Below are 16,278 nucleotides of genomic sequence, written 5' to 3' on the forward strand. Positions count from 1 at the left end.
AGGTTCCTGATTTCTAACAGCTTAGGTCAGGTTTGCTTAAAACTAAATGAACTTAAAAGTCCATCCAATTATGACCTGCAGACCCTCAGGTGAGATCTTAAGTCATTCATTTACTTCTCAGATTTTGTGGGGTGATAAAGTTCATTAGGTTTTTTTTTTGTTTATTTTGTTTTTTTTTTTAAACAGGTGTTTTTCTTTCTTTTATTTTTGGAGTGCTAGATCTTCCTTGGGGCTTCCCTGGTAGCTCAGTGGTAAAGAATCTGCCTGCAATGCAGGAGATGTGAGTTTGATCCCTGGCTCAGGAAGATCTTCTGGAGGAGGGCATGGCAACCCACTCTAGTATTCTTGCCTGAAGATTTCCATGACAGAGGAGCCTGGCGGGCTACTGTCCATAGGGGTCGCAAAGAGTTAGACACGACTGAAGTGATTTAGCAGAGAAGGCAATGGCACCCCACTCCAGGACTCTTGCCTGGAAAATCCCATGGACGGAGGAGCCTGGTGGGCTACAGTCCATGGGGTCGCTAAGAGTTGGACACGACTGAGCGACTTCACTTTCACTTTTCACTTTCACGCATTGGAGGAGGAAATGGCAACCCACTCCAGTGTTCTTGCCTGGAGAATCCCAGGGACGGGGAAGCCTGGTGGGCTGCCGTCTATGGGGTCGCACAGAGTCGGATACGACTGAAGCGACTTAGCAGAAGTGGTTTAGCACTCACACATGCGGGTCTTGCTTGCTGTGCGTGGGCTTTCTCTAGATGCAGCAAGCGGGGCTACTCTCTAGTTGTGGAGCATGGACTCCAGAGTACAGGCTCAGTAGTTGTGGCACACAGACTTAGTTATCCCATGACATGAGGGATCTTCTCGGATTAGGTCTTCTCGAACCTGAGTCCCCTGCACTGGCAGGTAGATTCTTAACCACGGACCCCGATGGAAGCTCCCTAGTGTACTTTAGAGCAAGGACTGTTCATACACATCAAAGTCCTGATTCTCTCCAAGCCAATGGGTAGACTTCTGAAGCCAGAGTTTGGGAGGTGGGTCAGTTACCTCTTGCTGGGGCCGCTTCATCTCTCTGAGCTCGGTCTCATCATTGAATCAGGAACTGTATGTATCTCCCAGGCTTGCTGTCAGAGTGCACAGTGGCATGTCCCATACACACCATGGCTTCTTTCCCTTTGCATGTCCAGGGGCCTCTGATCATCCAGGTCACAGAAAGTAGCTGCAAGCCACCAGTTGCATATTTCAGGGGCAAAGACACGTTTTACTGTTTGGACAGATCTGGCAAAATCAGGTTCGGAATCCCACACCCACTGGGGCGAAGGTGATGACAAACAATACCAGCTTCTGATGTTTACCAGAAGAGTAGCTGTGCCACAGGAGAGAAAATGTTGCTCCCATGGGCAAGGGAAAGACAAACCTGGAACTCAGCCGGTCCAGGTCATTTAAACACAAAGAATCCTGTTTATGGTGCATTTCCACTGCTCACAGAACGGGCATGTGTTAAATAAGAAAATCTACATCCTGGGGTTTCTCTAAGACTGTTGAGGACTTGTCACTTACAGCCTTCTACTCAAAGAGTGGTCCCTGGCCCAGCACACTGGCATCACCTGGGGGCTTGTCAGAAATGCGGAATCTTAGCCCTTGGGGAAGACCCAGCGAATCAGAGCCTGCATTCTACCCAGATACCCAGGGGATTTGTGTACACATTAAAGATTGAGTGAGTGAGTGAGAGTCACTCATTGTGTCCAACTCTGCGACCCCATGGACCGTAGCCCACCAGGCTCCTCTCTGTCCATGGAATTCTCCAGGCAAGAATACTGGAGTGGGTAGCCATTCCCTTCTCCAGGGGATCTTCCTGACCCAAGGATCAAACCCAGATCTCCTGCATTATAGGTAGATTCTTTACTGTCTGAGCCACCAGGGAAACCCAGAGATTGAGAAGCACTGCTTTACAGTGCTACAGAATCACGTTTGACCATATTTTAAGTTCTGCTGTTTTGCTTTGAGGTCCCTCGCTACCCGCTATGGACAGTCAACGTAACAGCAACAAACCAACTTTTAAATACACACCAGCACAGACACTGTAAACTTGCAGGATTACAAAAGGCACATTCAGAACAAGTGGGAGATTCTTGGTACTGGCACACAGACAGAAATATAGATCAATGGAATGAAATAGAAAGCCCAGAGATAAATCCACACACCTATGGACACCTTTTCTTTGACAAAGGAGGCAAAAATATACAATGGAGAAAAGACAATCTCTTTAACAAGTGGTGCTGGGAAAACTGGTCAATCACATGTAAAAGAATGAAACTAGGATACTTTCTAATATTACACACAAAAATAAACTCAAAATGGATCAAAGATCTAAATGTAAGGCCAGAAACTATAAAACTCACTCTTAGAGGAAAACATAGGCAGAACACTCTCTGACATAAATCACAGCAAGATCCTCTGTGACCCACCTCCCAGTGTAAAGGAAATAAAAACAAAAATAAACAAATGAGATCGAATTAAACTTAAAAGCTTTTGCACAATGAAGGAAACTATAAGCAAAGTGAAAAGGCAGCCTTCAGAATGGGAGAAAATACTAGCAAACAAAAAAACTGACAAATAATTAATCTCCAAAATACACCAGCAGCTCATGCAGTTCAATACCAGAAAAACAACCCAATCAAAAAGTGGGCCAAAGAACTAAGCAGACATTTCTCCAAAGAAGACATACAGATGGCTAATAAACACATGAAAAGGTGCTCAACATCACTCATTATTAGAGAAATGCAAATCAAAACCACAATGAAGTATCATCTCATGCCAGTCAGAATGGCCATTATCAAAAAGTCTACAAACACTAAATACTGGATAGGGTGTGGAGAAAAGGGAATCCTCTTACACTGTTGGTGGGGATGCAAACTGGTATGGCTACTATGGAAAACAGTGTGAAGATTCCTTAAAAAACTGGAAATGGAACTGCCATATGACCCAGCAATCCCACTGCTGGGCATACACGCCGAGGAAACCAGAATTGAAAGAGACACGTGTACCCCAGTGTTCATTGCAGCACTGTTTACAATAGCTAGGACAAGGAAGAAACCTAGATATCCATTGGCGGATGAATGGATAAGGAAGTTGCGGTACATATACACTATGGAATATTCAGTTCTCAGTTCAGTCGTTCAGTCATGTCCTACTCTTTGTGACCCCATGGACTGCAGCATGCCAGGCTTCCCTGTCCATTACCAACTCTCGGAGCTTGCTCAAACTCATGTCCATTGAGTCAGTGATGCCATCTAACCATCTCATTCTCTATCATCCCCTTCTCCTCCTGCCCTCAAGTTTTCACAGCATCAGGGTCTCTTCCAAGGAGTCAGTTCTTCGCATCAGGTGGCCAAAGTATTCGGGAGAAGGCAAAGGTGGGATGATTTGAGAGAATAGCATTGAAACATGTATATTACCATATGTGAAATAGCTGACCAGTGCAAGTTCGATGCACGAAGCAGGGCACTCATACCTGGTGCTCTGGGACAACCCAGAGGGATGGGGTAAAGAGGGAGGTGGGAGGGGAGTTCAGGACGGGGGGACACATGTGCACCCGTGGCTGATTCATGTGGATGTATGGCAAAAACCACCACAATATTGTAAAGTAATTATCCTCCAATTAAAATAAATAAATTAAAAAAAAAGAACTAATGGGAGATTCTTGAAATGCCAAATGCTAAGCACCTTTCTGCAACATTTGTAAATGCACCAAATACTACACTTAAAGGAAACCACAATTTTTTCTCACAAAGGCAGTGGAAAGAGAATATGAAGTCAATCTGGGGATTGATTTCTCCTCTGAAATAAGGGGGCTTATAGGAAAATGGGGGCTTTCCAGGTGACTCCGATGTTAAAGAATCTGCCTGCAATGCAGGAAACCAGGGTTCTTTCCCTGGGTCTGGAAGATCCCCTGGAGAAGGGAATGGCAACCCACTGCAGTATGCTTATCTAGAGAATTCCTTGGGCAGAGGAGACTGGTGGGCTACAGCCCACAGAGTTGCAAAGAGTCAGACATGACTGAGCGACTAACACACACACACGTAGGAAAATGGGTGGAAAACACATTTTTTAGCAGCCCAACAAGCATTCTTTTCTTAAAATCGAACGTCTGTGTCTTTGGGGATCTTTTTAGAATGATCCTGTGATCTGTAATTCCATAATTATTACCTCTAAGTCCTGAGAATCAGTGTCTTCATGTCCTTCAGTGCTTCATTTAGCAGATATCATAAAAGGAATCTGACATTCCCCCTGGGGGAATGGGGACACACTTAGAGCATTAGCCCCAGTAAGTGCCTGGAGCAGACGGGCAGAGGAGACGTGCAAGCTTGATTGCTGGGGTCCAGGGTCAGACTCTCTGGCCAGGGAGGGTCACAGATTTCTCTGCAACTCCATGAGCAATGACCAGAAGAGGAAGAAACCATGTGTAGCAATGATACTAATGAGGCTGTCTTGTGCACTTAACAAAGCTCTTCTCCGAGTCCTGTCACACCTGTGAGGTTACTGTTGTCAACCTCATGGTCCACGGAAGGACCTGGGGAACTTGCAGGTTTAAGGACAGGGCCACAGACAGATAGGAGTTCTCTGTCCCCCATGGCAGCACTGCTGTGGGCCCGCCCAGGTGGGCCCACGGGAGAAGGCAGTTTCCTATGCTCCCTCCCTCCGCTGACCCTCCTGGCAGGATTCCTGGCTCTTAGTTCAGTCTCTGACCACAGAACTGATGCCCACAAGACCATGGGAGTCAGTGCTGGCAGGACCCTTGTTCACATCACCTTGGACATGCAGCACGAACATGACCCCTCACATCTCCTTGGCTTTCTAACTGCATCTGCCTGGACACAGCTCCTCCCTGATCGCTTCACCTCAACACACAAGTGAAAGTGGTAGACGCTCAGTCCTGTCTGACTCTTTGCAACCCTATGGACTGAAGCCCGCCAGCCTCCTTTGTCCATTGGATTCTCCAGGCAAGAATACTGCAGTGGGTTGCCATCCCCTTCTCCAGGGGATCTTCCTGACCCAGGGCTCAAACCCAAGTCTCCTGCATTGCAGGGAAATTCTTTCCTGTCTGAGCCACCAGGGAAGCCTCAACCACAACTTACTAAAATTGCTTTGACTCTTTATAGTCACGTATTCACTAAATGAATATGTTTATGGAGGGGCTCTAGGTCTCCATATTGTCTTTTGGTGTTGGGAGCATGGCAGGAAATGGAGTAGAATACTGTTACCCTTCTGGGGCTGCTCCATATAACACAATAGCCACTAGCCACATGTTGCTATTTAAGTCTTAATTCATTAAAGCCAAAGTAGAAATGGAGAGCCACTGTGGCCACTTAAGTGACTCATAGCCACAGTTGGCTGGTGGTTCTCGGATTTGGACAGCACAGGTAGAGAACATTTCCATCATCATGGAAAGTTCTATTAGAACTTCTGTTCTGTCCTACTGCCATAGAACTTTAAAAATTTTTTTTAATTTAAATAACTCTTTGTAAAATCAAGATTTATTTGGCTCATGGGATCTTTTGTCTTTTGTCGTGGCGCATGGACTCTCTAGTTGTGGCGCGTGGGCTTATTAGTTGTTGTTCTGAGGCATGTGGGATCCGAGGGTTTGAACCCGTGTCACCTGCAGTGCAAGGGCAGATTCTTAATCACTGGACCACAAGGGAAGTCCCTGCTGTAGAACTTTTATTCATTCTGGTGGTGGAGTTGGATAATACAAAATTAAAGATTAGATATTATTAAAGTATCAGGCATCTAGAATAAAGAACTATGGATGAAAAAATAAAGGGAGGAAAGGGGGATAGAGAGTGATGGAATTGGGATGCTGCAGGCTGCTTAGTAACCACCAGCTCTGCTGACTACTTCCTTTCTTGAAATTCCTCCTTTGATACCATGACCACCATCCTCTATTTATTATTCTGCTTCCTCTCTGGATAATGTCTTAGCGACAGAGCAGCCCTTCTTGAGCTTCTTACACAATAAGAACTGTGAAGCAACCCTTGATTAGCCAAAGTCCCAGAAGTGACCCAGAATCTCAAGGTTTCCAAACTCCAGCAAGATTTTTTTCACTCAGCACCATTCAGATGAGCTGCTGTGACAAGACTAGAGGTGTTAGTGTGCTCTTAAAAAACTGAAATATAAGTAAATGACCTACAACTAACCACCATTAGATAAACTTACAGTTCCTCAATGTTCATCTCTCCCACTTTTCAGAAGTACCACAAGGTGGCAGCAGTAGTTTACAAAAGCCATCAGGGCACCGCTCACTAATTGCTCATCTCTGGCATTTATTTCAAAATAAATCTTGTGGGGTAAAATGTGAAAATGAAAACTGCACTATGCAATTAACAAAGACTAATTAGAATTTCACCATGACCTAGAACGAAGCTAGTGGAGGTGATAGAATTCCAGTGGAGCTATTCCAAATCCTGAAAGATGATGCTGTGAAAGTGCTGCACTCAATATGCCAGCAAATTTGGAAAACTCAGCAGTGGCCACAGGACTGGAAAAGGTCAGTTTTCATTCCAATCCCAAAGAAAGGCAATGCCAAAGAATGCTCAAACTACCACACAATTGCACTCATCTCACATGCTAGTGTTCTTGCCTTGGAGAATCCCAGGGACGGCGGAGCCTGGTGGGCTGCCGTCTATGGGGTCGCACAGAGTCGGACACGACTGAAGCGACTTAGCAGCAGCAGCAGCAGCAGCACGTGCTAGTAAAGTAATGCTCAAAATTCTCCAAGCCAGGCTTCAGCAATATGCGAACCGTGAACTTCCTGATGTTCAAGCTGGTTTTAGAAAAGGCAAAGGAACCAGAGATTAAATTGCCAACATCCGCTGGATCATGGAAAAAGCAAGAGAGTTCCAGAAAAACAGCTATTTCTGCTTTATTGACTATGCCAAAGCCTTTGACTGTGTGGATCACAATAAACTGTGGACAATTCTGAAAGAGATAGGAATACCAGACCACCTGATCTGCCTCTTGAGAAATTTGTATGCAGGTCAGGAAGCAACAGTTAGAACTGGCCATGGAACAACAGACTGGTTCCAAAAAGGAAAAGGAGTACATCAAGGCTGTATATTGTCACCCTGTTTATTTAACTTATATGCAGAGTACATCATGAGAAACGCTGGACTGGAAGAAACACAATCTGGAATCAAGATTGCTGGGAGAAATATCAATAACCTCAGACATGCAGATGACACCACCCTTATGGCAGAAAGTAAAGAGGAATTAAAAAGCCTCTTGATGAAGGTGAAAGAGGAGAGTGAAAAAGTTGGCTTAAAGCTCAACATTCAGAAAACTAAGATCATGGCATCCAGTCCCATCACTTCATGGGAAATAGATAGGGAAACAGTGGAAACAGTGTCAGACTTTATTTTTTGGGGCTCCAAAATCACTGCAGATGGTGACTGCAGCCATGAAATTAAAAGACGCTTACTCCTTGGAAGGAAAGTTATGACCAACCTAGATAGCATATTCAAAAGCAGAGACATTACTTTGCCAACAAAGGTTCGTCTAGTCAAGGCTAAGGTTTTTCCTGTGGTCATGTATGGATGTGAGAGTTGGACTGTGAAGGCTGAGCGCCGAAGACTTGATGCTTTTGAACTGTGGTGTTGGAGAAGACTCTAGAGAGTCCCTTGGACTGCAAGGAGATCCAACCAGTCCATTCTGAAGGAGATCAGCCCTGGGATTTCTTTGGAAGGAATGATGCTGAAGCTGAAACTCCAGTCCTTTGGCCACCTCATGTGAAGAGTTGACTCATTGGAAAAGACTCTGATGCTGGGAGGGATTGGGGGCAGGAGGAGAAGGGGACGACAGAGGATGAGATGGCTGGATGGCATCACTGACTCGATGGACGTGAGTCTGAGTGAACTCCGGGAGTTGGTGATGGACAGGGAGGCCTGGTGTGCTGCGATTCATGGGGTCGCAAAGAGTCGGACACGACTGAGTGACTGATCTGATCTGATGACCTAGAATGCTTAACTGAATGTTTTTAGAGTATAGAATAATGGAGTCATGTATTGTGTATAACCATGAAATGGATTAATTCACCAGTTAATTATATTTACTGTCACTTTGTTGATCGTAGCCCTTCACCCAGTCCTCATTTTGAAACACACAAGAATGCTTCAGTGCTTTTCCTCTCCATTTTAAAATGGAAAGATTTCTCTGGTTTTTTCTTGAACTGATCAATTGATTTTCCATCAGCTTCATGTAAAACAATAAGTGAAGAAAATCTATACATTTGTTCCCAGTTGTGGTCTTGCACAAGGCAAATTGCTGTGGTGAACATCTGGGATTCATCATATCTGCTCTGTTACCTCATTGATGGGCACATGTCTTTCCCACATGTGCACAGTGAAGGCCTACAGAGTTACAAGGAAAGCAAAATGATAGCCATGCTCTCAACTTTCTGCTGCAAGCAGGTATGTGGAGATATTAAACTGGGAGAAGGAATGCCTCTGGGTCAAGTTTAGCTAAATACTTGGCATATTGTACCAATGCATTTCATGGGCCAGAGCTCCACCCTTTTATGCACGAGTAACCCACAGTGCCTCTCCAGAACAGAGTCTGGGTGAAAGCTTTTTTTTTTTTTCAGGGAAGAAAAAAGAGAGTAAAGTTGGAAATTGAGAGGCCATGGTTAAAGTAACACTTTAGGATTATTCAAGACTGATGTGTTTGAACTCAGCTCTCCAAAGACAGCCAAGAACTGCAGTCTGAAGCTTATATCATGCCACAGGATTCATGTCATGGAATTCAAGAAAAATGGTAGACATAGATCTATGTCTCTTTGACACTCCCTGACTTTTTATAATACTGTTCTCTAATGACCATGGGCAGTGGGAGCAATTATAACTATGCTCCAGAAATGGCAATTTGCATTTAGAACTGTTCAAGTCTTTGATGCACTAACTTCACATCTGGGGATCCGTTCTAAGGAACTATTCCTAAATAGAAAGAAGTTCTAATATGGAAAAAGACGTTTCATGTAGCATTATTTAAGTGATGAAAAATTTGGGGGAAAATCCTTTAAATGAGTAGTAATGGAAAACGATCAAATATAATTTGACATGTCTACATAATTGGTTATTAAGTTGTCATGAGAATAATGTGTGTGAAGACTAGACAGTGTAGAAATGCTCACATAATTAAGAGAATAAAGAAGAAAATAAAGTAGTATGCATAGTCACGATCCTGCTGTTTAAATTTTGCATAGAAAAAGGCTGTGAAAGAAAAACATGCCAAAATATTAAGAGCAGTTGCTTCAGTGGTGATTCCCAAGGTAAAATTTCCTTCTTTTTTTAAAGATATTTTTTATGTGAACCAATATTAAAGTCTTTACTGAATTAGTTATAATATTGTTTCTGTTTTATGTTTTGGTCTTTTGGCCACAAGGCATGTAGGATCTCAACTCCCCAACTAGGGATCAAACCCACACCCCCTGCACTGGGAGGCGAAATCTTAACCACTGGACTACAAGGGAAGTTCCCTGCCTTTTTACTTTCTGATAGCTTCAAATTGTAGGTGTTACTGTGTCACAGAACATCTATACTTGTGAAAACTTTTGTTTTGAATTTAAAATAATTTCATTATTCTTTTATCTTAGAATTTCTGTTTAAGTTGTCTTCTTCTCTCCATCTTTCCTCCCTTACTTAAAACTCAACACCCTGCATCCTAGTCTCAAACTGGTTCATTTTCTACTTCAGACAAAGGAAAGTGGACTCAGTCTGGTCTCTGGTGGAAGCTTCTCAGCTGGCTGGGGCTAGAGTGTGAGCTGGTTTAAGTTGACGGAGGTGACGAGATGACCCTAGTCCAGGTGCCCTGGCCACTGCTCATTCTAGTCATGCTATGGCTTCCCTAAATGTTTAATTATTGATGCTGATAGAGAATATAAGGTCAAATATTTTATAGAACAATGGTAACCACTAGTGGGTAAAAATTGAGTATATAGCTTCCAAAAATAAAGAAGAAAAAGCAGAGAAAATCTTTGAAACAAATAGATACTAGTGATAAAAGGAGCTATTTTTTTTTAAAGTTATTTATTTGGCTGTGCCAGGTCTTTAGTTGTGGCATGTGGGATCTAGTTCTCTGACCAGAGATTGAACCTGGGCTCTCTGCATTGGGAGTGCAGAGTCCTAGCCGCTGGGCCACTAGAGAAGTCCCAAAGGAGCTATTTGAAGGGAGGCAGGGACAGATAACATGCACGATGGAATAATATTTGGAGACGCTAATCTGTAAGCTTCCTTTCCTGTCAATCCCCTGCCCAAGGCTCTTCTGCTCCTGCCCACACAGACAGATGTGTCATTCATGGCCCGGCCAGGCATGAGGACTGCCTAATTGACAAGCTGGCCTGACCACAAGACAAGAGAGATGTGAATGCACACCAGCATTGTTCTCTGTGGACCAGGGAAGGGAAAGGGGAAGAGGGAGCCAAGTACTATAAGGAAAGGAACACAGGAGAACACCCAAACCTCTGGCAAAACATGGGCCATCTGTCCAGAGTGCCATGAGAGCATCCCTCTTTGTCATGGACCTTGAAGATCATCAAGAGCCCAAATTAAGGTGATGCTTGTTTGTGCCTCAAGACTCTCCCATTGGTTTCATTCCATGCAGACAACCCTGTCAAATAGCCCCAGACATCTGTATTCTCTTCCTCTAAGCAGGTTGAGGAGCTATGGGCCTTTGGGACCTGGAGGGTTGATGGTGATGTAAAAGGCAAACCGTGAATTGGCCAACATGACTCCAGTTCGTGGGACTTTGACATCTCCCTCTAAACTAGGAACTTCAGTAGAACACATGCTTCCTCTACCCATGAACTTAAAAACTATACCCTAGAAACCGAGAATACACATTATTTCTAACCTCTGTGGTACATTTATAAAAGGTAACATAATAGACTATGTTGAAAGAAAAGAACTTTAAAGACATGTTTGACAATAGTACCACAAGTCTCAAATTTCATACACCATGAATAAGAAAAATCAAACCACCTAGAAAAGGTTTTTAAAAATTTGGATCAAATGGTAATTTCCTCTTTGTAACTGCAATTACAAATTTATTTAGAACACAAGCAGAAGAGCTATATTATATAATGAAAACTGTGAAACCAAAGCCATATCGAGGGGGAAAATTCATAGCTTTACATATGCCGACTATAAAACCAGAAACTATAACAAATAAATAAAATACATTCAACTGAAGGAATGAAGGGATCCCTAGATTAACATTAGTGGGCATTTGTGTTTTGTTTGTAGGCAATTGTTTTTGGCTGCCTAGCTTCTGAAGCTTCTCCTATCAGGGCAATCCACCATGATGTTGGTCTTAGACCTGGAGAGCTGGGGCAGAACATCTAGACTTAGTTGATCAGATGCTGCTCCTTGGAACTAGAACTTTGAACCTGGCATGAGTGCCTAAAAGAAATAAGCAGCTTAGTGGTCATTCTGGTAGCCGAAGCCTGAACATGTGGTACAACCAGCACATCACAACAAGCTGGGCATCTGACCACTCAGATTCCTAGTTTCTGCTCATCCCCCCACCTGGTTCCCTACAACCTCTGAACAGCTGGGCTGCGTGATATCCTTCTCCAGTACATTCTTCTTCCTGTCTAGGGTCAGTTTCTACTGTGAATAACTTCAATCCCCTGAACAAAACAGAAGGAAGGAATGTTTAATAAAGACATAAATTAACGAGAGAAAAAAAGCCATAGCAATGATGAATAAACTCAAGTTTATATTGGTTGTTTTAAATAACCAATAAAACTGGCAAGTTTCTGAGAATTATCACAGAAAAAATTAAGAAAAGTCGCAAATGCTTATACGAAGGAAAAATGTATATGAATGATTCTGAAGTTAAGAAATGATGAGACTATGATGACAGTTCTACACTTGATAAAATTAAGAGATCAATTACTGAAATTAACTGAACTGGAATGTGCTGTTAACCAAGGGAAAAAGGTTAAAAAGTTTTATTAATAAAATATTCAAACCCCTCCCCCTCCCCTTCCCGAGGGCGGAAGACTTAAGGAGACTTAAGGAGAAAGTAAGGAGACTGACTTAAGGAGAAATTACTTCAAACCTGTTTTATTTAAATGACTCCTGGACACAGCGCAAGAAGGCGGATGAGCCTCTTCCAGGTGGCCCTGGCCCCTAGTTGCCCTTGCATTATTAGTAGCAGTTCCCCTGGAGCAGAGCCTGCTGTTGAGTGGCAGTCAGCCAGTCGTATGAACAGGTCATCTTGCTATACTCTTGGGACCTAGCTGTTACAGTCCTCACACCTGTCAGTTACCTATCTGTGGCTGGTGTCAGCTGTATGTAGGTCATTCAAGCACTTGCGCAAGTCATGCTAATTAACCCTCTGGATGGCTGCCTTTATCTCCTTCACTAGGTTCCTTCATTACCTCCCCTATCCGAGGAAGAATGCTCCTATTCCCACCCTCCAAAGGGAAAGTGAGGGAACTTAGGCACAGGGAGACGTAGATACTAGCCGATCCTCACTAGGATGACCTCAGGAATAAGGGAGTTGGGAGCTAATGTCAAAGGAGAGGCTGTGTGACTTTTATCCTGGAGAAATGCAGATATCAGGAGTGGATGCCAGGGAACAGGTGTAAACCGGGGCTCTGAGAGTCCCTTGGACTGCAAGGAGATCAAACCAGTCCATCCTAAAGGAAATCAGTCCTGAACGTTCATTGGAAGGACTGATGCTGAAGCTGAAACTCCAATACCACCTGGCCACCTGATGCGAAGAACTGACTCCTTGGAAAAGACCCTGATGCTGGGAAAGATTGAAGGCAGGAGGAGAAGGGGATGACAGAGGATGAGATGGTTGGATGGCATCACCGACTTCATGGACATGAGTTTGAGCAAGTTCCAGGAGTTGGTGAAGGACAGGGAAGCCTGGTGTGCTGGGGTCGCAAAGAGTCAGACACAACTGAGCAACTGAACTGAACTGAACTGAACTTGTCATTGCAGATGGGATCTGTTGAAGGTGCAGAAGGAGGAGCTTCTTTCTTTTAGGTGGAGACTGGAGGAGGAATATGCTTGTTTCTTTCAGTGTTAGGTTTTGCTAAAAGTGGTTTCTAGGTCTTGGGGGCCCTAGCGACCTTTGGGGGTTTCCCTGGGGGCTCAGATGGTAAAGAATCTGCCTGCAATGTGGGATACCTGGGTTCTATCCCTGGATTGGGAAGATCCCCTGGAGGAGGGCATGACAACCCATTCCAGTATTTTTGCCTGGAGAATTCCCATGGATGGTGGAGCCTGGAGGGCTACAGTCCATGGGGTCACAAAGAGTCAGACATGACTGAGTAACTAATTCAGGGACCTTTGGAGGCCAGCTTCCAGCTCAGATGCTGGCCTGTTGGGTGCAGCTCTGATTTGAAGGTCAATGGGATGCTTCAGATCCCTGGCTAGGCCTCCATGCACATGGGTGCTATGACCTCCATGCAAAAGGGTGCCCTGTAGCTGACATGGCAAGACTTACCGAGGGAGCTGGTCTCCTCCTGGGGTGAGTTCCCCTGGATACAGAGAGCTTCCTTTAAGGCTCCTTGGAGACAGTTGCTCTTAATATAGTTGACAGTGGGTAAGTGCTGTATGGAGGCAGCATCTTATTTAATAAATTACCCAGTAACCCTTGGGCTCCTAGAGTGCCCGGTTGCACCCAGAAAGAGCATCCGGTGGGGTTGAGAAGAAACCAGATGTGCCGCCCACAGACCAATTCCTCCTATTACAGATTCTGTGTTCTGTTACCTTTCTCTCCCCTTAAGTTTTTTACTGTTCCTGGGGTTTTAAGGGAAGAATGCTGCAGTGGTTTGCCATTCCCTTCTCCAGTGGACCACTTGGACGGCAAGGAGATCAAACCAGTCAATCCTAAAGGAAATCAATCCTGAATATTCATTGGAAGGACGGATACTTTGGCCGCCTGATAGGAAGAGCACATTAGCAAAGACCCTGATACTGGGAAAGATTGAAGGCAGGAGGAGAAGGGGACGACAGAGGACGAGTTGGTTGGATGACATCACCGATTTAACAGACATGAGTTTGAGCAGGCTCCGGGAGATGGCGAAGGACAGGGAAGCCTGATGTGCTTCAGCCGGACACAACTGAGCGACTGAACAACAAGGCGTATTACGGGGCTCCGGCATTGCAGACAGATTCTTTACCATCTGAGCCACCAGGGAAGCCTGTATTATGAAGGCGTCCGTTTTTAAAAACAGAAACCTACCAAAAATGCCCCTGAGGGCGGCGATATTGCCCAGAAGCATAGAGAGGTGATTCCTCTGTCCCATCCAGGGCAGTCCTATGGCAGATGCATCCGGTCCCACGCCCTGCAGACAGTCCTGTATGGCTCTGCTCTCCGGACCCGGGGACATCCCCATGCAGCCCAGCTTCGCAGGCCCATTTTCTCCGCAGCTCCAGTACTCCCGGGTCTCCACGCAACAATGAAGCGTGGGCGGCCCCAGCGGCCTTATTTGCATATCTCCGCGGCTTGGCCAATGGGCTGCGTAGGGGCTTTGGAACGCAGTGTTGCCATCGGCGTGCGCGCGTGTGTGCGCGTGTGACAGCGGCTGTGGCCGTGGCCGTGGCCGTGGGAGGCCGGCCCGGCGGAGCCCAGCCGCGCGGGGACCGGCCCCGGCGCCCGCTCCTCCAGCGGATCGCGGCCGCGTGGCCCGGCCGAGTCCAGGGACCAGCAGTCTCGGCCGCTGCGCCGTCGCGATGTCGGTGGCGGGGCTGAAAAAGCAGTTCCACAAAGCCAGCCAGGTAGGGACGCAAGGAGGAGGGAGGGAGGAGGGCCAGGGGAGCAGCGGTCCCCTCGAGGCTCCGGGGCTTCTGAGGCTCCGGCGCCCTTAGGGGCCTCTTTTAGGGCTCGATTTCTTCCCGCCTAAGCGGGCTCGGGGGTGGAGAGAGGGGCCGCCGGCTCTCCTCCGCTTCTTGGCGCCTCCTTCTTGCCAGCCCCCGGCCCCCCTGCTCCATCCCCAGCCACTGAAATTCCGAGAGGTTCTCGGGAGGGGAGACCAGAGGTGGCGGGTCGCAGGGGCTCGGGCGAGCAGAGACTGGGCGTCCCGAGGCCTGGAGGCTCTGCTCCGTGCCTCTATTCCCGGACCCGCGCCGGGAGGAGGACCACAGAGAGTGCAGGGCCTGCAGGGCCTCCCTCGAGTCCCCCACCTTTTGGTTGGGAGACCCCCCCACCCCGGGGCACGTCCTGCCACCCCGGGGCAGGCGCGGGCGTCGGTGGATCCGGGGATGCTGTGTACTTGGCTCTCCCGGCCTGGAGATGGACCCCGCCTGCCTGACTGCCCGCAGCTCCGGGCTGGGCTGTCTACAGCCGTCCTTCCTCCCGCGTAGTCTTCCCGGTGTCGGCCCGGGCCTGGGCACCAGGCTCCTGTTCTCTAAGAGCTGTCTGTTTTGTGGGAAGACTCTGAGACAGACACGTAAACATATAGTGTTGGACACACCTCCACGCACAGTGGATGGCAGATAATAAGATGGGGCATCAGGGAGAACTTCCCGGAGGAAGAGCCGCGTCATTTGAAAATTAAATATGAGAAGGAATTGTGGTGGAGGGTGTGGGTGGAAAGGATAGGAGTTCTGAACAGAGGAAACAGGAAGACAGGCAAGCTGGCATGTGATTGGTGTGTGTATGTGTGTCTGGATGTCTGTTGACAAGCAAATTTATATTCTAAGATTTCAGTCTCCCAGCCATGGCAGAACTCACATTGTAAAATCAACCCTACACCGGAACTGCTGGGTCTGTTGGACAAATTTCATTCAGAATTCACATTTCTGGTGAGGTCTTATCTTGCCTCTTTCACACAGGGGTCCCTGAAAAGCAGTTGGAATTAGAGGATTCTTTTCTGTCTGTCTCATGTTGAAAAGTGCTACCTGTTCTCTCACTCACATCCCTTCCATGAAGAAACTGGGTGGTGTGCAGTTTCCAGCTGGGGATGCTGGGAGGTTGGTGGTACTGTTGGGGTAATGAGGAATCCTGGATAAGGGGCCAATTAGGTGACCAGGAAGATGGTGGGGTCACTGCAGGTGGGCTTTGGGCACTTTGAAAAATCCATGAGATACTCAGATGACTCTGGCCTGGGGGCTAGTGGGTGAGATCCAGATTGGAGCTATGGACTTGGGGGGATTTCCAGCCTCAGTGCAGATTTAAAAATATAAGTGCAAATGGAAGTCAAAAAATGCACAGTGAGTTATACTCATAGACTGTAGGGAGCACCCACATTTAGGGACAGTGTTTAGG

The 16,278-nt window shown here is 46.2% G+C and overlaps 1 protein-coding gene across 38 annotated transcripts in view; it reads left to right on the forward strand.

Annotated features, from left to right (window-relative positions):
• SH3GL3 (SH3 domain containing GRB2 like 3, endophilin A3) overlaps positions 1–16,278 on the forward strand; it is a 151,604-nt gene that overhangs the window by 12,875 nt on the left and 122,451 nt on the right. For 34 of the 38 annotated variants that reach the window (XM_086364299.1, XM_086364294.1, XM_086364306.1 and 31 more), the window contains exon 1: positions 14,585–14,789. The exons of the other annotated variants lie outside the window; for them this stretch is intronic. Coding sequence is in view for 11 of the 34 variants with exons in the window: in XM_086364302.1 (XP_086220428.1) it covers positions 14,745–14,789 (45 nt within the window). In the remaining 23 variants the exon portion in view is untranslated. Of the gene's footprint in view, positions 1–14,584; positions 14,790–16,278 lie in introns of those variants that run through there. 38 annotated transcript variants of the gene reach the window in all.

Source organism: Bos grunniens, chromosome 21 (assembly GCF_055505025.1).
Source record: "Bos grunniens cultivar Pamir isolate PY7600 chromosome 21, Bosgru_T2T1.0, whole genome shotgun sequence".
NCBI lineage: Eukaryota > Metazoa > Chordata > Mammalia > Artiodactyla > Bovidae > Bos > Bos grunniens.